At 46.2% G+C, this 23,157-nt stretch overlaps 1 protein-coding gene across 1 annotated transcript in view; it reads right to left on the bottom strand.

The window, feature by feature from the left end:
• Positions 1-23,157, bottom strand: part of MARCHF3 (membrane associated ring-CH-type finger 3) — a 140,483-nt gene that overhangs the window by 31,622 nt on the left and 85,704 nt on the right. Inside the window, exons 2-3 of the mRNA XM_047778534.1 lie at positions 4,676-4,919; positions 1,075-1,276 (exon numbers count right to left, since the gene is read on the bottom strand). Coding sequence (XP_047634490.1) covers positions 1,075-1,276; positions 4,676-4,863 — 390 coding nt within the window. The 5' untranslated portion in view covers positions 4,864-4,919. The remainder of the gene's footprint in view (positions 1-1,074; positions 1,277-4,675; positions 4,920-23,157) is intronic.

Consider the following 23,157-nt stretch of genomic DNA (forward strand, 5'->3'; position numbering starts at 1 on the left):
AAACACACTTCCAGCAACCTGCATTTGTACCCTCGTCTTCTCATGATTTTTGGCTTTGGTAGCATAATTGCGTGTGAGTGATTTTTGGCTTTGGTAGCATAATTGCATGTGAATGATTTTTTTTTTTTGGCTTTATGGAGGTTCCCTTTTGATGGACTAGAAGTTGGGTATAGGAGAGAAGAGAAACACAATCTAACAGTTGTTTCCAATTCCCCCAGCCATACAAGACTAGACCCTGGGTCTAAAGAAGAATCATGTAGCCCTTAAAACAGGAAAGGGAATGTCCTGCCTTTTTCTTTTTCTTTTTAGGGTCGCATCTACACCACAGCTCACAACAATGCTGGATCCTTAACCCACTGAGCGAGGCCAGGGATCAAACCTGCATCCTCATGGATACCAGTCGGATTCGTTTCTGCTGCGCCACAATGGGAACTCTTGTCCTGCCATTTTAATGGCTGCATTGACAGCATCACTCTTAAGAGATTCCAGTACTAGGTTATTAGCTGAAAAAAGCCTTGTGTGCAATTTCCTAGATGAGACTTTTACTCAAACACTTGCATGTATACCTGGTATTATAAGTGTTTTATAAATATTAACTCATCTAACCATCATGGTAATTTGAAGAGGTGAAATCACTTACCCAAGTTCGTAGAACTATTCAAACCCAGAAGTCTAGGTCTATATCCATTCTATCATGCAGTTATATGTTTTTGCAATGACTTCTCAGAATAAGCAACCCGAATGCCCATTTATCTGTTGCTTCAAGGTGAGCAGATGATGTGCAAAGAGAAAACTTCTGATCTGTTTGCTCCATGTCCCAGGAATGGAAAATGGAGATCAAGTCTCTAAACGTCCCCTTTCTCCTCACACTGGTTTCTTCTACTATTTTGTCTCCAGCTCATGGAGGTCACCTTTCTAGTGCTGACTCCTGAATGTGGGCTGTGTGCGTGTGTGTGTGTGTCACAGTTATTACTGTGCTTCAGTGAAGCTGCACAGGGTTTGTGATGTGGGCATAAAAGCAGACATCATTTGCTCATTAGAGTTAAGTTCTCAAGACGTGCCCCAATTACTGACCTCCACTAACGGCCTGGGTTTGCGCTCGACTGCAAACCTGAAGTGGCAGAGTTCACAGTAACTGGTGTTTGAGGACGACAGCCAGTGCTCCAGGCAGCTCCGATGGATTGTCCCCAAGGTCCCTGTACATTCACATGGAGAGAGCAAGTCCTCTTGGCTGCTGCCCTCGTGGCAGATCCTGCACATTGGCCGGTCGAAGGGGCTGCAAGAGAAGGAGGGGCACCTGCTGGTTACTGGCCTGGAAACCACCACCATACCATGGTCCTCTGGCCACGTCCTTCAGACCCTCCCCTGTGGCAGCTGCTCAGAATAGACACCTGCTTTTAAAACCTGAGATCTCGGAGTTCCCTGGTGGCTTAGCTGTTGAAGATTTGGTGATATCACTGCCGTGGTCCAGGAAATTGTGCATGCTGTGGGTGTGTCCAAAAAAAAAAAAGACCATCCCCAAACCAAGATCTACCCAGACACTCAGCTGCCCAGGGGGGTGGGGCACATTTACTTTTGTAAAAGCAAAGACATAGGGCTGACCAATACGAGCAGGCACCCAGGGCCACAAGCGAAGGATGTGTTAATTCGTCTCGGACATTAATGTAGTTCGGGCAAACGATCAATCAAAAAATAAAAGTCATGCCTAGCTATTGAGAAACTGTTTTGAAACAACACCAATTGCAGTTTCTAGACAAACTGAGTCTTTTGAACCAGGCCGGGCACTTTTTTTTTTTTTTGTCGTGTGTGTGTGTGTGTGCGCGCGCGCGCGCGCGTGCGCGCGTGTTTGTCTTCTCTAGGGCTGCACCCAAGGCATATGGAGATTCCCAGGCTAGGGGTCTAATTGGAGCTGTAGCTGCTGGCCTGTGCCAGAGCCACAACAATGCAGGATCTGAGACGCGTCTGTAACCTACACCACAGCTCAGGGCAATGCTGGATCCTTAACCCACTGAGAAGGCCAGGGATCGAACCCGCCACCCTATGGTTTCTCGTTGGATTCGTTAACCACTGAGCCACGACGGGAACTCCAGGCTGGACACTTTTAAATATCCAGAGGTTCCTTTCCTTCCTCCTTTCAGCGGGATGGGAGACTGAGAGGAGGGAAACGGACTGGCCGCCAGCCCTGAGCCACTGCACAGAACTGCGCATAGCCAGAGCCCATAGCCGCCCTTGGAGCTTTCCTGGGATTCACTTTGAGACGTGAAGGGTGCTAAGCTGAGCTGGATAAAGGCCTGTCCCACCAAGATGGCTCCAGTCGAGAGCTTGGACTTCACTTGGACACACCACCCCTAGACGTTCTGGGAGGACACAGCGTTGTGGCTGAGGCAGGCTATGGAATCCAGCTGCCCAGCCTTGAACCTCAGCTCTGCTGTTCGCGAGTTGGCTGACTCTGGGCAAGTGACACTGTCTCTCTGGACTTTAGTTTCCTCATCTCTAAAATGGGCACAAAGCATGGTGCCTTCTTTGTATGGTGTCTGCGAGGGTGAGAAAAGATTACAAGCATAGAAGAGGGACCCGCATGTAGTAAATGCCTAGTTAATGCTCACTCGTTTCACTTACAGGCAAACTCAGGCTGGGGAAAGTCAAATAACATGGCCCTCATTACATAAGGCAGAGGCCGACGGAAAGCTCAAACTAAGAAGGCCTCCCTTTTCAATGGAGACTGTATCCTGGGAGAGGACAGTCCCTCTCTGATGGAGGTCTTCTTATATTGCTCGAGGTCCTTTACTGAGCATCACATTTTTAAATTTTAATTTTATTTGTTTTGGCCACACCTGTGGCATGTGGAAGTGCCTCGGCCAGGGTTGAACCCAAGCCATGGCAGTAACCCAAGCCCCAGCAGTGACAATGCCAAGTCCTTAACCATGAGGCCACCAGGGAACTCCTGAGTATTCAATTTTTAATGTCATCACTGTGCGTGCCCACCCAAGGAACAGCCTCTTTACCGACCCTCCCCTGCCTTTTCCTGCTCCCCAAAGATGACAGTGACCCAGGCTTATGTCCACTGCTCTCTTTAACTCCATCTTTGTAGAAATGGCCATGGAAATGCTGCTGTTTCCCAAGGACCTTTGTGGGGACAATCCTGGGAAGGAGTGAATGCTAAAAGGGGATTGAAAGAGGAAAGGAGCTCCCTCCCACTTGCCAAAAGACCCCTTCATGCTCAGGGGTGAGCAAAGAAAGTTTAAAGAGTTGACATTTTTCTCTCATTATTCCTGGCCTCTGTCATGCATAAGCCAAAGGCATGTGAAACTGTAAAACCCGGGTTTACATTACTATGTGGTAGGAGGACATGTGAAAATGCCACACACACACACACACACACACACACACACACACACACACACAGGCTCACAGGTCTCACTCGGTGCAGCTCTGCAGCCTGTTCTTCCTGATCACGTGAGGTGTTTGATGGCTCAAGGGGGCACGTGCAGTCACCCGCCTCACTGCCTCATCATAGTCTGAATGCTTAACAATTGTTGAAAGTTCTTCCAGAGGTGGAAAAAAATATATAGGCTTTCCCCCTCTTTCTTCCCTTTGCGATAGTCACACAGATGGAAAGCGGAAGGCACGTGGACAGTGTGTACAGCCCTCGTGAGTCCACGTCTGATGGTCGTCACATCCCAGGGGAGGGGTGGGCCACAGAGTATGGATCGGTGGGCCTGTATCTGCACCAGAGCAGGTGGCTGAATTGTTCAGACCAAGGTAAGCAGTCTAGGTCTGAGGGATAGAACCCCAACTTTCAGGGCCAGGAGTGTCAGGGCTGAAACCAGCAGGCAAGTGCAGTATTGAAATACATCTTACACTCCTAAGCTTACTTCCCCCGTTCTGAAAGTGAGCTGGGGGAGCTGAGCAGCACCTACTGGCTGGGTGGCCTGTGGTTCTCACCTGCCAGTGGGCGGCAGGAGCCCCGAGAAGACCTCCAGGGACAAAGGTGCTGCCTGGCGAAGCTGTCCCTGGGCTGCTCAGAGCCTTCTGTCTGGCTCTGGTTCATCACACAGGGGAGATAAGTTGAGGAGGTTTAACAACGGTACCTCACGGGACAGAGTGTGTATGAAGGATACGGCTGGGGTGCATGCGGAGCGAAGGAGGGGGCGACAGAAGAGGCCCCAAGTGGGGGTGTGCCAGAGGAGACTCCCCCAGGAAGCAGCCCTGGGTAGCATCCCATCATGGGGTGCTGATCAGCATGGGCGCCTGAATGTCCCTTCAAACGTTCGCCTGCAGAGCCAGTCCCTTTGGCTCAGGTGCCTCCTTCGTTCTAACAAAGGGCTACCTTTGCCAGCGCCTGGAGACACCCAGAATGTAATTACCATAGTAAGGTCAACCGAACAAATGTAGAGCAAGCGACCCTGTGTCTCGGGGGATCCTTCCCTGCCCGGCTCTCTGCAGGTGTGGCTTTAAGTGGGAAACTCTCCAACCTGAGTTTTAGCTTTTATCCCATTGCTATAGAAACAGCAGTGATAGAATGTGTGTCTTTTTTTTTTTTTTCCCTTCCCTCCAGCACCTTCCCTCACCTGACACAGAGACCTGAGCACTAATTACATTCCCTTGAGTATCACCCATCGGACAGAGTCTTCCGGATCGATTACAGGGGCATTGATTTTAATGGAGGTACTACCTCTGGGTGGCAAGGGTCCGCACGACTGTTGACAGCAGCTGCCCGTCCTTGGCTGACACTTGCATGACATACTGCGGCTGCCCATTCACCAGGCTGCCACAGTCCTCCACGGTCTTCACCACGGGCGCAGCCGAGCTGGTGCAGTCTGGCAGCACTTCGGGCAGGTGACTGCAGCGGCTGGTTGTCATGGTAACAGACAGCAATTACTCTGCTAATGGCTTCCACATTCATACAGGCTTTCCATCTAAGAGAGATCAGAAAACAGTTTACTTGGGCAGGGTGGTTAATAGAAAAGGGAGAATTACAGGCTAGCATCATCCTGCCATTATTTAATATAAATAGCAGGGGTAGCCTCGACGTGGCCCATTATCTTGTTACCATTTGATACGCGCGGGCACACACAGCCCACAAGGAACGGTGGACGTGGTTGTGAACAAGACAGAGAGCATGGCGGTGTAGGCAAACACTTAGGATCAGAGAAGGGAGGGAACCAGATCTGTGAGCCAGGCCTGAAGAGGAGAGAAGCAGTTCTCCCGCTCCGTGCCAGAGAAGCAATAAGTCTTTGTTGACACTTTCTCAAAGTTACCAGCATCATTATTAAAGCCATTCGCAACTATTTTTTCTTGTAAGCAATTTATTCTCCACACAGCTTCATTCTGAGATGCTAGGATTAAAAAGAGAGAGAGAAAGGAAAAAAGAAGGAAGAAAGAAACCCCCTGATTTGGCCAAGTAGCACCTTTTCAAGCAATATTTGCCAAACATGGATCACTCAATTAATGCACCACCTTTCTTTTCCCAGGTCTTGTGTTCTGCAGTGCAATTATCTACTTCCTGTGTCTTGAAAATTAGTTTCTTTTAAAAATGTAACCCATTTTAGCCTTAAGTTATGAAATGATGAGTTTGATGAACTTTTATATACATATTTGTAGATATATATAGGGAGATAAATAGACATTACAATAAATACATTAATATTTTTTGCTTTTCATGTGCCACTTAAAATCTAGGGACACTGTCTCATCATAGGGGGACACACAGGCAAATGCAAGAAACTGATGAATGAGGTGTCTCCACCTACTAAGAATAATCCATTCCTAATAAGGGCCTTACCTCCCCGACACGGTCTATCATACAGACTACAAGAAATTGTGTTCCCGATCTGTGTGGTGTGGCTTGAACTTGACCTCACGTTCAAAGCACTCAGACCCAGTGGAGTGAGGAAACTCGCTGCATCCAGTGATAGTTCTGCATGTGATGTGTAAGATCTAGAGGACTTAAGAGAAACTCATAGGAGGACTTAAGAGAAACTCGAGGACTTAAGAGAAACTCATAGGAGGAATTCTTTATGTGTAAAAGGTGAGCTGACAGTTTCATGGTCCATACGGGTCGTCTCTGCCCAGGCTGCTCAGCTCAAGCTCCTGAGCCTGGCACTGCAGGACTGGTGGACAGACTGGGTTCCCGTCAGCCTGGGTGGTTAAGGCCCCACGTCTAAACAAATCTGCCTCCCAACCCTAAGAGGATTCTTGGAATTTCTCAAAGCGTGATTTTTCTCCCAGATCTCTGTCTGTGTTGATTACATTTCACTCAACTCCCATAGGTCTGGAAATCAGGATCTTCCCAGCTTCCAAACAGTGTGCATCAGCTGGATGTTCTCAAGGGGAGAATGAGGGGTTTCCAGATGAACTCGAGCTGACACTGTCCCTGCTGCCAAGCACATTACCCTGCAAGCCTGACCACTGGCCACACTTGGATGGGAACAGAATCCTCTCCTTCCAGCTGAGGTGTCTGGCTGGCCTTGCTCCAGCGGCTCCCTCTCCTGTCCTCCTTGGCTGCCTCTCATCGTCTCTGGGTCTGCCGTCTGGCCTCTCCCAGGAGCCCTTTGGAAGCTGGCAGTGGGGGAGAGGGCCCCGGACACCAGTCCTGGTCTGAGGCCTGAGGTGGGGCGGGGGCAGGGCTGCGCCTTCCATGTCACTGTCATGACTCCGGGGGGCTTCTCAGCCCCCAAGTACCAAGCATCCCAGTGAGATGATTAGCTAGTATAGTTCTGCTCGTTATACACAATCTGTTGCCTTTTTTTTTTTTTTTACCCACATTATGAAAGCAAGAAGTCTATGTTACAGAAAGTATAGAAAAAGCACACAGACAACAATAAAACTCAATTAAAACCCCACCCACCACGTGAATAACCACAGCAAACTTTTTGGGCGGATGCTAAAACTTTTCATTTTTGGCAGGGTGGGAAGGGTGGAGTTGATTTGTAGCTGGGGTCAGATAGCTTTTTTTTTTTCCCTTCTTTTTTTTTTTTTCCTTCTCCTACACTGAGTTATGGTAGTTCTCAGGCCCCAGACCAAAAAGGATGATTCCAGGCCGGCTTTGAACACTATGTCTAACCCCTCTTCCCTGGCCCGCCCTCATAAAAGCCTACTGACATGATTTTAAACTCTCATAATGCCTCACAGTCACAAAGTGGGACTTCCTGGCACAGCTCTCTTGCTTCACAAGGCAGCTATAGATTCAGAGCCAGGGGTGTGCTGGCAGGAAAAGCAGACACAGTGACCTTCTTGCCACACAGGATCATTATTTCTCGGGGCACTCCGAGAGTCTATTTTCGGGTTTTGCCTAACTCCAGCTCAGAGGGCCAAGCATCCCCTCTCTCTGCCTGAGGGAGCTGGAAGGAGGCGGAGAGGGATGCGGAGTGAGAAAAGGAGGTCAGGCTCATCAGCAGCGAGGCTGATCTTAGCGAGGGGACTGCCACTCAGGCACCTAAGCTCCCCAGGTTCATTCACTGATAACCTCACTGTAGCCCTCACCAAAGGAAGTAGTCCTCAATGGAGGACCTGAATCTGGAACAAAATGCCCTGAAAAGAGTTCCGGAAGTACCGTTTCCACTAAGCTTATTTTGGATCTGTAATTTCACTTCTAGATGATACACTTCACTTCCCTTCTCAAAGGCGAAAGAGATGTTATCTGCCAGCTGATCACAGTTTATTCCACTCACAAAGGGTGCCGGGCACTGAGTTGGGCATAAAGAAACAACAGGCTCCTCTACCTTCTCCTCCAAGCAAGCTCTGGCGCTCTCCCCTGAGCCATCCCTGCGGAATCCTGAACCCAACCTTGGACCTGATTGAAATGATACACGAGTCCCGTGCTCACTGAAGAACATATCGGCCAAGCCACTGGCCACCACGCACCCCAACAGCCCCCGGATACTAAGGTTGGCATGGCAGGTATGAGCCCTCACACTCCCCAGAGACCACATCTTGAGCTGAAAATGGGGCGGGAGGGATTGCACAGAGGCTGGGCACCTGGACCGCGGTTGAGGGAGGGCTGAGTTGGTTCCAGCTCCAGGTGAGTGAATCTAATTGGGTGATAAGGAGAGAAGGAGCTCACGATAATGTGAGAAAAAAGAATGTATACATGTATGTGTAACTGGGTCACATGCTGTACAGTAGGGAAAAAACTAATAATGTATTGGGGAAATAAAAAAAAAATTAAATAAAAAAAAAGAAAGGAAGCCCAGAGGCTGAGATCCAGGCAGAGGGGACAGGAATGGGCCTCACCGGCCGTGGGCACTGACTGGCATGCATATATGTTGCACCTGGGGCAGTGACAAATGGCCCACTGCATTCCCTTGTCTCTTCCAGGGCCACCTGGGAAAACAGCAGGCTGTTGCTGTGGATGCTAGAAAGAGCTGAGCTGTGGGTTTGGAGCCCAGCCCTGGTCTCCCACTGACCTCTCTGCAAAATCTCACACACGGCTTTCGTATCCCCCGCTCCTAGGAAGTCCACCCAAGAATTCTGCTCTCTGGGAGGGGGTGGGGTCCGTGCAGGCTTGAAAGCTCAAATTTCACTGATGGGAGAGGTCCTCTGTTGGCCAGGCTTGACACTTATATAACTCCTCGGGCTGAGAATAACACATGATTTGGCACTGGCCACACTCAGCTGCACTCAGTGGGAGGACTGCGAATAGGTGGACGCGAGGGACACAAATAAAACAGGGGGGCGTGGCTACGGAAATGAAAGCCTGATTAGACGATTGTTAAGAGAAGCCGGGCTGTCTGTGAAACGGTGACCCCTTTAAAGGACGGAGGACAGTCTCCCAAAAGCAAGGACCCAACCAGGCTGCGGCTAACCGTGGCTGCGTTTCTGAACAGCCTGCTGTGGGTAAGTGATGTCCGTGGGAACACAGCGGACCTCGGGAAGATGCGTGGGCAGGACGTGCGGAAGGCAGGGAGGCGAGCCCTGCTCACCTGTGCAGCCCCCGGAATCTCCATAAGGATCTTTCGGGAAAAGCGCTGTTCTTAGAGCAAGGACACCCAAGCCGAGGCCCTGCCTCACCCCTCACCAGGGGAAGCCACACGGTCGCTCAGACTTCTCTCAGTTGTCTTGCATATTTGAAATTAGGGTATGACGACTTCCTGCGCCACTTCATCTGGCTGCTTGTGAGGCTTAAAATAAGATGATCCCTGTGAATACGCTCTGTAAGCTGGAATGAGCCCTGCACATGTACCTTCCATGACGACGTTAACCTTATTTTTTGTTCTTTTTCTGGCCCAGGCTGCTGTCCCCTCTCCGTGTGCTAAAACTGTCTTCTTCCATGGCCAGCCAGTCAGTCAGTTAGCCACTGCACCCTTGGGATCGTCCTTGAGCCCTGAAGTTGCATCACTTCATCTCTCCCAGTGGGGAGCACAAAGGGAGTCTTCCTCGCACCCCACTTCTCCTCCCTCTCCTGAGACCTGCCATCTCCATATCCCCACACAGGTTGCCCTTTTCTATGAAAATGTTTCGTAAAGATACATGATGAAAATCTGCTATTATGTTTGAGAGAGTGGGGTCTATTCGTTAAAGCAGCTACCATTATCTTAGCGAATTGATCGCCTGATAAATACCCTGGAAAATAAAACACAAGCCACTCCCTACTGCCTTTTCAGGCCTGCTTCTATCAGAACTGTATTTTCAGTGCCAAGTCAGTTTTAATCTCTCAGATGTAGGATGAGAAGGCTATTCTGGGGAGGCACCTGGAATGTTGGCATCTCGATTTGGGTATAAAAATTACCCACAGTATTTAAAGGTGAAGACAAGAATATAAGGGTGTGTGTGTGTGTGTGTGTGTGTGTGTGTGTGCCTACACTAACCCTGGTGGGCAGGGGTCTGAGCAGGCCCAAGCTTGGAGGGGCAGTCTAGAGCAAGATTGGACCTCCAAATTCAACCCTAATGCCAATTCCAGAAATTTTATTTTATTTTATTTTTTGCTTTTTTTAGGGCCACACCTATGGCATATAGAGGTTCCCAGGCTAGGGATAGAATTGGAGCTACAACCACAGCAAGCCTGGATCTGAGCCTCGTCTGCTACCTATACCACAGCTCACGGCAACACCAGATCCCTGATCCCCTGAGCGAGGCCAGAGATTGAACCCCCATCCTTATGGGTACTGGTTGGATTTATTTCCGCTGTACCATGATGGGAGGTCCCAATTCCAGAAATTTTAAGTAGACTTCTCAGATCCCCCTGTGTCCTGGAAAGGTCCTGCATCAGCTCTACAACCAGAGTTGGTCATTAAAGCAAATAAAAGGATTAATCCTTCTTTCACCCATTCAAACAACTATTTTTTGAGAACTTATTAGATATTCCTAGCAAGTTTCTGGTGGGGAAGGGTCTAGTCATTTCAAGACTGCTTTACATTTCTCGAAGAAAAGCACAGGCCACCAAACAGCCTGGAGTGTTCCCCAGACCCCTCTCCAGGCCTGCAGAGCCATCAGGACATGGCATCTTTCCACCAGCAATCACGTCCTTGCTAATTCAGGGGAAACAACCCTAAGTCTGAGGGAATGAAAGTGCAGAGCTATGGAACGGCGAGGTGGCTTTCTGCTCCCACAGAGCTGTGCATCATTAAGGCTGGTCCAGGATTTAGAAGCCTGACCTGAGTTTTACACGAGCAGATCTGCTTCAAAAAGGATCTCTAAAATGTCCCTCAGCCTTCTTCGAGGAGCTGTATACTCAGGGAGCAAGGCCTCCTCTAATGAGGCCAAGGAATGGATGATACAAGTCTGTCGGTGATTGAAAGGGGAAAAAATAGCAATAATGGCCTGTCCAGGAACTTTCCCCTCTGAGTTGGATTTTTAGACTTTGAATTCTAAGAAGTCTCTACAAATAGGAATGCTCTTTGATAGAACATTTCCCTGGCTTTTCAGGCATGTTATAACCAGAGAGTGCACTGCACGGCTGATGAACTGACTTAAGAGTATCCTGAATGTTCAGAGAAAATGAAGGCAGGCAGGACATCGCACACGGATCTCCCTTTCCAGCGAAAATGGAGCAAATGACTAATTTCAAAACCATTAACATGTAAAAGCGGCATATTTCTTCTGAGAACAGGGCACAAAGGCTCTCCAAGGAGATTGCTGGGACATGATTACCAGCAACATTTAAGTTTTCAAAAACAAGCCAAGGAGGCTATTCACTAAGAGTGTGTTAGCGGCAAAATAGCTGCTTCATTAAACTTAAATAGCCGCAGCAGGGCTGTGCTTACAGACCCAAGCTACCAAATTATACATTTCTTTTCTGGATGCTTCACTGACCTCATTATGTAGAGAGGAGAGTTTGTCATTCCAAATAAAGTGACCATCCAAGTCTTTATAAACATGTCCATCAGGTGCTTGATGAGTCTGCAGAGTGAAACACTGGGACCCCAGTGAATTAAAAAAAAAAAAAAAAACAACTCATAGAAAACTTCTCTATTTGTCATCTCTTTCTTCCCTGCTGCGTGCTCACTGTCACACTGACAGAGCAGAGTAAGCAGGTGAAATGCCTGTTCCGGAGCATGAAGGAATTCTTGGTTTGAGGGTTGCGGCATTTTATCGAGAAATGTATAAATACTGATGATGAGCCATGGGGAGAAACACAGACCAGCATACAACAAGTTGGATCCAGAGAGAGTCACAGCCTATTCTCAGTGTTCTATCTGAAACTTATATCCAGAATTATTTATCATTTCCCATCCACATTATTAATTCTGATTTTCAGCCACAAGAAGTATCAGACTAATTTCCCCCCCATTTAAAATACTATATTTTATTTTCAGCCAGGTAAAATCCTCCAGTTCTGCTGAAGGCAAATCAAATAACAATTATCGTATTTATACATATTTTTCCCCTCAAGAACTACTCACGAAATTAATTCAGATTTTGGAGGCTCTCCCATTTTTTCATTTCATTTTAATTATATAGATGAAAATGGCAATTAAAATCCCACAACAACCCTGTGTGTTCAAAGACACAGCAACAGCTGAATCGCATTTGTAAATAACAACTGGTCCTGCACACGGAGCCCTGCTGAGCCGGGTGTGTGTGTGGGGAGCCTTGGGGAAATAGAGCTGCCTGGATGACTTCTGGGGGCTCAGGAACCATCAGGGCACACCAGAAAAGTCTGAATGTCAAGTTTGAAGAAACAGAGAGGAGCAGGAACCTAAAATGGGATGTTCATGGGACATTACTCGGAGGTGAGAAATAAAAGTGTGTGCTTCCAAGGATATTCAGCTAAACAGCTACCCGTCCGGCATAAGGAAGCTATGGAGGTACGATGCATGCTGACCAGGCTATCTGATGATGCGGGAGGCAAGCGTTTCAGCCACAAATGAGAGCTGAACGTCCTCAAAGGATTACAAGTTTCCGGGTTTGTGGGTAGGTTCATACATATCTACCATCAGCATCCAAGGGAATGCCCATCACTAAGGGAAGTCAAGTTGGGGTTCATTCCAAGGCATATCTCACCCTCCTCTGTGCCAATAACTCAGTCCCAGCCACACAGGTGTGCGCCTTCTTAACCCCAGCCTTCCAGAGCCTGGAATAAAGCCAGGTGCAGCTTATTTTCAGCTGCAAGGTGCCTTGGGATTTTCCCAGGCTGCATTTCGCCAGGACCACGGAGAGGCTGCAGTCAGTCTTGCCCTTTCACTGGGCGGCGTCCAAGCTCTGCACTCTGCCAGGCTCGGGGGACCAGGCCAGCCTGCAGTGTGTGCAGAGCCCAAGACACCTTTGGCTGGTAGAACTCCATACACACGGAGATATCCGAAGTTACGCAGCTCGCCGAGGAACAGTAAGGCAAGTGCTGAGCAAAGGCCAAAACGCTTCGGATTTTGCTTTTCAGCTCTGTCTTTGGCATTCAGGGTGGGCTCCCTTTCAAATGCTTCGTGTTCCTGAAAGTCTCCCACTTGTTCCCTCGCATGTGGTCGGAGTCTCTGGGTGTTTCTGTGTTGCCTTTGTGGAGACTTGGCTTGGGATTCAGGGGAACCTCTGGGCATCTTTGCAGGGAGAGGGAACAAAGCCCTGGTTCTGGATGGAGTCCTGGCTTTGAACCTGGTACTTATTTGGCGCTAAACTTCCATTTCCTCCCTGATAGTCTGGTCTTGGGGTAGCTATGTGCCTGGCCTGTGGTGGTCACTTGGTAACAGGCAGGGCTTGAGATTGCTGTGCAGCAGGGTCATCTCACGACAGCTGAGGGCCAGGCTGGGGAGAGAGGTCCTTCTCGATCCCACTCTAGTCTCCTTGCCTAGCCCCCCCCACTGCAGTCCTCCTCACGACCCCTGGCCCCCCCTTCCCAAGCAGACGTCTTACGGGGACAGAAGTGCTGCCATCTGCTTTGACAGTCCTGTATGAACACAGGTGAGAAAACCCAGAAGCACCCCTAGAATCACTCTTCTCAGCCCTTAGATGCTGCTCCCCTGCCCCTCCACCACACACCCACTCACAGATACATGCAAACCGCACAGTTTTTGTGGGGCTGTCTTTCCACCAGACCTTTCCCTTAAGGCCCCTTAACCACTCAGAAGGAAGGTCCTAAATTACATATCTGGCCTGTTCTTTGTAGATTTGTCCCTGCAAAAATAATGGGTGACATTCCTTAACCGGATCCCACCTGTTTGAAAGTATTAGAACAATTTTGACATGGAATTAAATGATTATCCAAGACCAACCAACCAGATGTTACAGTGATCTATCCTTTAAATTTTCATCTGATGGCGCTTTTCCTTCAGAACAGACACACACACAAATTACACCAGTAATAGCAATAGTGAGAGTGGACTTTTCTATTTTTGTAGCACTATTCATTTTCCATTCTTTAAGTACTTAATAAATATGGTTGGGTCTTTGCTGCCTTCCAGGGTGAAAATAACAGTTATACCCCCACGGAGCTCATTCATTTGCTTTATGGACTAAAAAATCTCTAGTGTGTCACAAATTAACACAATGTTCCCGAGGACTGTGTTTTACTCTTGAATCTCCAATTTCACTAATAAATGTGAAAACCACATGTAGCCACAGAAGTCCCCAGAGACCAGCCACTGCAGATGCTGAAAAAAGCAAGTTATTCCAGCTAAGATCAGCATTCACTTTCACACCGGAGGCCATTTGTCTCCCCAGTTTTCCTCCAATTGCTTGATGTAAAGCAATGAAACTGGTTCCAGTGACTGCCCCCCAAATCTAACAAAACTAGCTTTTTTAAAAAATAAAAATATATCTTCAAAAAGCATAAAAAACCTTAGGGAGTTCCCATCGTGGTGCAGCAGAAACAAATCCAACTAGGAACCATGAGGTTGCAGGTTCGATCCCTGGCCTCGCTCAGTGAGTTAAGGATCTGGCATTGCTGTGAGCTCTGGTGTAGGTGACAGACATGGCTCAGATCTGGCGTTACTGTGGCTGTGGCATAGGCCAGCACCTGTGGCTCCACTTGGACCCCTAGCCTGGGAACCTCAGTATGCCTCAGGTGGGCCCTAAAAACAAAAACAAAAAAACCAAAAAATGTAAAAACTTTGATCATCAGATAATGACCTTTTTCTAATTACATTTCCAGTGGATCCCCACCACCTTCTCTAAGGGAGCTGTTAGTCTTTTTTTGGGGGGGACGGGGCATGCCCATGGCATACGGAAGTTCCCAGGCCAGGGATCCAACCTATGCCACAGCAGTGACAATGCTGGATCCTTAACTGCGAGGCCGCTAGGGAACTTCACAGCTATTACTCTTTGAAAAAAAAATTTTTGTCATGAAAAAGTTCAAACAAATAGGGAGAATACCACAGTAAACCCACACACTCTCCATTATCCCAATCTAACAATGGATCAAGATCTTGCGGAGTTCCCGTCGTGGCGCAGTGGTTAACGAATCCGACTAGGAACCATGAGGTTGCGGGTTCAGTCCCTGCCCTTGCTCAGTGGGTTAACAATCCGGCGTTGCCGTGAGCTATGGTGTAGGTTGCAGACACGGCTCGGATCCCACATTGCTGTGGCTCTGGTGTAGGCCGGTGGCTACAGCTCCGATTGGACCCCTAGCCTGGGAACCTCCATATGCCCCGGGAGCGGCCCAAAGAAATAGCAAAAAGACAAAAAAAAAAAAAGATTTTGCCACTTGTTTTGTCCTTGCTTCCTCCTTTCATCCCGTTAAGATTTTTTTTTTTTTTTTTTGCTGGCCTACACCACAGCCACAGCAACTCGCGATCCAAGCTGAGTTTGCAACCTACGCCACAGCTCACAGCAATGCCAGGGCCTTCACCCACTGAGAGAGGCTTAGGGATTGAACCAGCATCCTCATGGATACTAGTTGGATTCGTTTCTGCTGTGCCGCAATGGGAACTCCTATTCTGTTAAGATTTTGAGTGTCTCGGAAATTGTCATTTTATGCCTACATATTTCATTATAAATTTCTGAAAATACAGATATTTCTTAGAGACCCATAAAGCCAATAGCATACCTACCTAACAAACTTAAATATTCCTTGGTATCATGCGTTTGGGTGCCCAAACTGTATCCAGATTTCTCCAGTTGTCTTGAAAAATCTCTTGTGGTTGCTTTATTTAAAGGAGTCAAACAAGGTGTAATATTGGGATACATCTAGGTTCCTGTCACTTGCACACAGAGTCTCCCTTTCCCCTTGCCCTTGTCTGGCTAAAGGAACAGGGCTCCTCTTGAGCCTGCTCCCAACAGTTCTTCATTTTTCTTGGGGTATCATTTAACTTGTTCTTCTATCCCCTGTGTTTTCTGGAAACGTACTGATTGGCTTGATTAAGTTCAAGTTCTACTCTTCTGCAACAATAGCTCATAGGTGGCGCTATGTACTTATTTATTGCATCAGAGCATTAAATAATAACTCACTTTCAGTGGCTTGAGGTGATGGCAGCCCACTTCCTCCACTGTGAAGTTGCCCACGACATTTTTAGTGGTCCAATCATTGCATCCACTGATGATGTCAGTGATTGCATTTGGGGGCTATATAACGTTATGTTTTTCCAGTTCTAACTTCTGTTCCATATTGAGTGGCTGGAATTCCCATGTGAGGAAGAACTTTTTCTCATCAACCCTTGCAATTTGGTTATGCTAAAGTACAATTTTCACAGAAGAGGCATGATCACTGCTTAATTCTTCCACTGCCAATTATCAGAGTAAGGAACTGGTGCCTTAGGTACATCCTATTGTAAGCAAGTTGTTTTCATTGTTCTATGATTCTTAAAGGTTCACCTGTCTTCATTGAAATTAAAAAAAAAAAATCACTACCACTTAGAACTAACCCTTGTGCTTGAGTATAGAGTCCTGGATTTGTGATCTAAAGGGACACAAAATATGTCCAAGCACAATGCCTGCCATCCTGTAGTTCTCTTTTCACTGAAAGGCCAGGCCCTGTTTCTGTCACCTACTTTGGTGTGTGGCTCTTGTCTTTAGGGTTGATAGAGTCTTTCCCTAACCACACACTCCCTGTAGACAGAGGTCCTCTGCATTTACTGAACCCTTAGGCAAATGAGAACAGTCCTAAATATCTATCCTCTTGTGCTTTTTGTGGAACAAATGACTTGGTTTCACTTGCCCCTGTGGGTTTCCACTGTATTTACTAAATACATCTGAAGGTGCCTCCAGTATTTGGAAGTAGGTCAGCAGAGCGAAGGCACTTGAGCCTGACTAGTTGAGGTCAAGTCTGTATCCGATGACTGGGCTTAGTCTGTGATCTGTCAGAAAGCCGTTCCTGTCCAATGACGCCTGCAGGTGCCACAGAGCACAGCCACACCCAGCTCTAGGCTGCGAGGGTGGCACACTGATGCACAGGGCAAGCTTCCACTGGGGGAAGAAATGACATGTGGGTGAAATCTGCACATGTATGAGAAACAGCTCCCTTTTCGTCTTCTCACTAATAAGTGTGAAAACATTAGGCCATTCATAGATTTTCTGTCACAGAGGCATTTGTAAGTCTTTTTTAGCAATGGCTGCCAAGTGTCTCTGAAACTGACAGGAATCGGGGGTCTTTCTTTTCAGTTCTCTTAAGAGCAGAGAGATTTTTCTGCCCATTATCGCCTTGTTTTCCTGACAGGCATCTGTCAGTTAGACATTAAAACAGAGTGATAGTGGGACGATAATATGCTGGCCCTGTCCACACACTTCAAGAGGGAAGCACTCATGAAAAATGTGTATTTTGGGATACCTAGTTGCTCATGCGCCCATCTGCACTTCTATTAAGTTGGAAATCGAGTGCAGAATTGCAAAGCAGTGAGGAGCGGAATCACAGAGGGAAGGACTCAGAGGAGATTCTGAAATGTGGGGTCCGGCAGAAGGGGGAAGGGCCAGGAAAGGCACGCCAAAGAGGATGGGCAGGGGGGAAGCAGTGTGTTTCTGGCTTCAGCGTAACTCACTGAGAGCCGTGGAACCCGGGACCTGGCAGAAAACATCGTCCAAGCCTCTGTAAATGGAGGACATTCACACATTCTTAAAAAGTGTAAACACGCTTTTTTTGAAACGGAAGTGAAAAGGGAAGTGCGTGCTTTCACTAAACTAATAAAAGCAATTCAGTTCCTACTGAGAATAGTTCTGGTGAACGGTTCTCTGTCAGAAAAGAATATTATTTCTCAGATACTGGCTCTCCAGTACATATTTTCAGGTTCTGACTTCTTGGCTGATGCAAATGAAAGCATATCCTACAGCTCGCCCCCCCCCCCCCCCATATAATGCCATCTTTTGTTTTCAGCCTAATAAAACTTTAATTTATTCAATTAATGACTGTAATAGAATGCCATGTTTATGCTAACAATTGACCATAAAATTTTACCATAAAATACTGAGTCATGGAGTCTAGAGACTACTACTCAAGTATAATCCCTACTGCAAAGTTCAAATATAAGCACAATGGGAGGAAAATAGGTGCCATTGTACCCACTGGCAACAGTCAACCTGACTAGGATAGAAGCCAGACATCACTAGCCTCTAAAAAATATTACAATTTCTTTTCGAAAAACAAAGTGGGGAAGGCGTTCCCATAGTGGCTCAGGGGAAACGATTCTGGCTACTATCCATGAGGACACAGGTTTGAGCCCTGGCCTCACTCAGTGGGTTAAGGATCTGGCATTGCCGTGAGTGGTGTAGGTTGCCCACACGGCTGGGATCTGGAGTTGCTGTGGCTGTGGGGTAGGCCAGCAGCTGTAGCTCTGATTCAGCCCCTAACCTGGGAACCTCCATATGCCATGGGTGTGGCCCTAAAAAGACAAAAACAAACAAATAAAAAACACAAAGTGGGGAAAGATTATTTGCTGCAGTGATTCAGCATGTGAGCCACGGAATTGGACATATTTGGTTTGAATCCCAGATTGTCCATCTATCAGTTATATCTCCTGAAGCAGGGGATAAAATGGTGCCCATTTCATATTTGAGGATTAAATGGAATGATGTATATAAAGTGCCCAGCACAGAGCTTGGCACCCAGAAAACACTGCTTCCTGCAATATTGTGCTAGGTCCACAGCAACTTCAAATATCTCTAGGAAAAACTATTTTTGGATATTTCTGCTCAAGCCAACAGACATTGATCACAATACTGACACTAACATGGGAAGCAACACAATACTTGGAGAGACAGTGGAGAAGCAGAAAAAAACATGAGCTCAGGAAGCAGGCACATAGCTTTGAATACTGGCTCTTGCCACCTGTTACTAGGGTTCAATCTTGGATAAATGGCTTCTCTGCATGTCAAGTTGCCCATCTGTGAAAAAGTAGAGGGTGGCTGACTTCCTTACAGAGTCATTGGGCAGTTAACCCACAGGGTATGTAAAGTGCCTTGCCTAGTGGGGGTCCGCTCAGAGGTATCTCCCTTAATTACTAGAATATTATATAAGCCTCCAGAGAGGGGCAGAAGTGGGCCTGATGAATCCCACCACTGGGTGGTATGATCCTGGACTGGCATGGACAGGCCAGAACTTGCTAGGGGACTTGGGGGGTGAGACTGAACACACGTTCCCAGGCACATCAGAATCTAAAGAAATTAAGTGTTCCTGGAAGGTAAAATGTGCAGAACGTATTATCTTAAAACACGGCATCTATGCAGTACAGAATGGAAGATGGTCTTTCTTTGTAGAGAGGGCCACACAGGAGGCTCTGGGGAGCCAGGTGGGCGAATTCAGCTCAGGGAACTTTCGCTCTTCCTCTCTGGGTTTGCTCAAGAGCTGGGTACCATTTTGGCCCCAGAATGAGTTAGCTTCTCTGAAGCACTTAGTATGGATACAGAAGAATGAATGGTTCCAGTCGTTTCTGGAAAGGATGTGTTTTTGCCCTTTCCTAATAATAAAGGGAGAATCAAATTGAGTTTGTAATTCCACTGCCATCTGTTGATGCCGTCATTCCTAGAAGCAGGCACTGTCTTTATCTTGTTTACACAGCACTCAGCACAGGGCCCACTTAGATGTTTACTAGGTATAGTAGGGAGAAATGTATGTTCTTTTAATATAAGAGGGATATGTGGAAGGGGACATTTACAACTTTTTGGATATCTGGGTCAAAAGGATCTGCACACTTGAAAGAGGCTGGAATATACTGCAACATGATTTTTTATTAAGTTCTGCTTTCAAGGTGACATAAAATATGTGCCCTGTTTGCTAGGGGAGAAAATGCAACCCAAGCTAATCCAGGATGACAATGTGTACAGATGCAACTGAGGCAGGGTGATGTCTCCAGTGTGGTATGTTCACAAATGGGACTCATTTCTTAGATTTATAAATGATGATCACTATGGTAAATTCAATAACAGAATTTTCTGCTCTAAACATGGCATTCTCTTCAGGATCGTTTTAGAGCCCTTAAGTGGTTTTGATGTACATGAAACTAAAAGCTGGGGGAATTAAAAATTACACAAATAATGAAGATGAGCTCCTAGGTGAATTACCCATTACTGTGGAGGTTTTGGAATATTTTCATTAAAAAGAGTAAAAAGGCCATTTAAAGATACTTGTGTATCTACAAATGATCGTAAAGTCGTTGTCTTTATTTCTTTCCAGCTCCCATAAGCCTCTTTTATTAGTTTCAAGGAATAAAGCTCCAATCTGCTTCAGTAAACCGCATTATTTTTTAAACTACAAAAACATACGTGCTTTCTTTACATGAGCAATCTTCTTTAATGGCAGTGCAGTCATCGGGAAGACTGAATTAAAAAGTATGCTTTACAGATCTTCCTGCCACCTTCTAGCCCTCTCAACTTTCTTGTTAAAAAATATTATTAAGACCTGCTTCTTTTTCACAAGTGTCTGGCATATAATATTTGCTGACTCATTTTATCAATAAATGAATTCACTATCTTGATATTAAATTCTGGATCCAGGTCATTAAGTCACAAAGTCCAGGGGCTTACACAGATCTCTTTAGAAAAACAGTACCTTCTATCTGACTTAAGTGCTAAGCAGTCCAGCATCTCCTCTATTATTCAATAGTTACCTCTATTTTTATTGTAGTTTTTCCTGAATTTTGGGCACTCCATCTGTCCCTTACCAAACATGACATCAGGCATTCCTAGCTACAGGTCATTTAGGAAAAGTACCGGGCAGATGGTGAATTTGAACTCTTAACCTGGAAATGACTTGTAAGCCTCTCTAAAACAAAGAATTTCTAATTCCCTTCCCCACTTGTCTCAGTCTTAAGTTGGCATGGAGAGTACTGTGGAAAAACATGAAAGAAAAACGAATGAATATAATCAGTAAACGACTGAATGAGTAGAGACCCATGATACTTGAGAGGTAAAGCGATTCCCCTTTTCCCACCAACGCAGGACCCTTTGAAAGGGTAGAAAAGGAGGGTCTTGGATCAAAAACCTCTTCCTTACTGCCCAGGCCCAGTTTCCTGATTTGCTCTGTGAGCATGCTGCAAGCACATGTTTCTGGTATCCTGATTTGGAACTCAAGGATACATTGCCCACCCCACCACCCACTGGGGATAAAACGGCTGGTTAGAGTCGCGATGGGACCAGCACTTCCATATTCAGAAACACTATTAGATGAATATCTTTCCATTTCTTTATATCTTCTTTGATTTCTTTGATTAAAGTTTTATAGTTTTTGGCATATAGGTCCTTTACCTCCTTGGTCAGGTGTATTCCGAGGTATTTGATTTTGTGAGGTGTAATTTTAAAAGGTATCGTATTTTTGTATTCTAATATTTCATTGCTGGTATAGAGAAATGCAACTGACTTCTGAATGTTAATCTTATATCCTGCTACTTTGCTGAATTTATGAATCAGTTCAAGTAGTTTTGGGGTTGAGTCCTTCGGGTTTTCTGTGTATAGTATCATGTCATCTGCATACAGTGACAGTTTTATCTCTTCCTATATGGATGCCTTTTATTTCTTTGGTTTGTCTAATTGCTGTGGCTAGGACTTCCAAAACTATGTTGAAGAGCAGTGGTGAGAGTGGGCATCCCTGCCTTGTTCCAGATTGGAGTGAGAAGGGTTTCAGTTTTTCCCCATTGAGTATTATATTTGCTGTGGGTTTCTCATAAATGGCTTTGATTATGTTCAGGAATGTTCCCTCTATACCCACTTTGGCGAGGGTCTTGATCATGAATGGATGTTGGACTTTGTCAAATGCTTTTTCTGCGTCTATTGAGATGATCATGTGGTTTTTGACTTTTTTTTTTGTTAATGTGGTGTATGATGCTGATTGATTTGCGTATGTTGAACCCTCCTTGTGAACCTGGGATGAACCCAACCTGGTCATGGTGTATAATTTTTTTGATATGTTGTTGGATTCGGTTGGCTAAGATCTTGTTGAGAATTTTTGCATCTATATTCATCAATGATATTGGCCGATAGTTTTCTTTTTTGGTGGTATCTCTGTCTGGTTTTGGAAAGAAACACTATTAGATGATTGGGCTCTGAAGAGCTGGTGTTTCCATCACATCAGATTTCCATTTGTCACACACGCACACGCACATGCACACACACCTGTTCTCAAGTTAAGGAAGCCTTGCCTGTTCTGTTTCTAAATGATAGAAATCCCACCAGAAATAGTTGCTGTCCTAAAGAAAAAAAAAATGCTGGAGTTCTGCTGTGGCACAGTGGGTTAAGGATCTGACTGTAGCTGCTTGGGTTGCTGCAGAGGTGAGGGTTCGACCCCAGCCCGGAGCAGTTGGTTAAGGATTTGGTGTTGCCGCAGCTGTGGCATAGGTCACAGTGTGGCTCAGATTTGATCTCTGGTTAGGAAACTTCCATATGCTTCGGTTATGGCCAAAAAAGGAAAAAAAGCATGTTGCTATTTCAGTCACCTGAGCTGTTGGTTAGCTTAGGCCGGCAGGCAAAGGTGGCACAAGAGTGTAGGTGTGATGGGTAATTTTATGTGTCAACTTGACTGGGCCACTGGGTGCCCACATATTTGGTCAAATACTATTCTGGGTGTCTCTGGGAAGGTATTTTTGGGTGAGTTTATCATTGAAATCAATAGACTGAGTAAAGCCCATTGCCTTCTCTCATGTGAATGGGCATCATCCAGTCAGTGGAAGACTTAGATGTAACAGCTGACTCTCCCCTGAATAAGGGAAGTTTCTCCTGCCTACCTGCATTTGAGCTGTGACATGTTTTTTTTTGTTTGTTTTCGTTTTTTTTTTTTTTTTCATACCTTCAAACTTGAAATAAAATATTGGCTCTCCTGAGGACTCAAACCTGCCAGCCTTTGGAAGGGAGCTCACACCATCAATCCTTCTGGGTCTCCAGCTTGCCAACTCACCCTGCAGATCTTGAGACTTGTCAGTGTCCAAAATTGTATAAGCCAATTTCTTATAATAGGTCTCTATCTATATCTCTATGTCTGTGTGTCTTTATGTCTATCTATCTCCCTCCTATCCCATTGGTTATATTTCTCTGGAGAGTACTGATAGAGCAGGAAGCACCAAAGAGCTGATAACCTGAACAAATACATATGTATATACATGTATATACGGCTTTAAAATCCATAAAGTGAAATTTAGGCAAACTCCCAATTACCTTCCAGCTGATGCTCCGGCTACATAAAAAGTAATCCCCAATCCAGATCACACACTAAGGGAGTGGATGAATGGGGCTTGCTGGGTAGAGAAGACACAGGTTCTTCTCTGCATGTGACGAGCCCTCACGCACATGGAAAAGCAATTAGAAGAGTATGTCAATGGCCTTAAAATGCCTGTGCCTTTCCTTTTAGGAATCTATTGTAAAGACTTAAGGTTGGGA

Source organism: Phacochoerus africanus, chromosome 4 (genome assembly GCF_016906955.1).
Source record: "Phacochoerus africanus isolate WHEZ1 chromosome 4, ROS_Pafr_v1, whole genome shotgun sequence".
Lineage (NCBI taxonomy): Eukaryota > Metazoa > Chordata > Mammalia > Artiodactyla > Suidae > Phacochoerus > Phacochoerus africanus.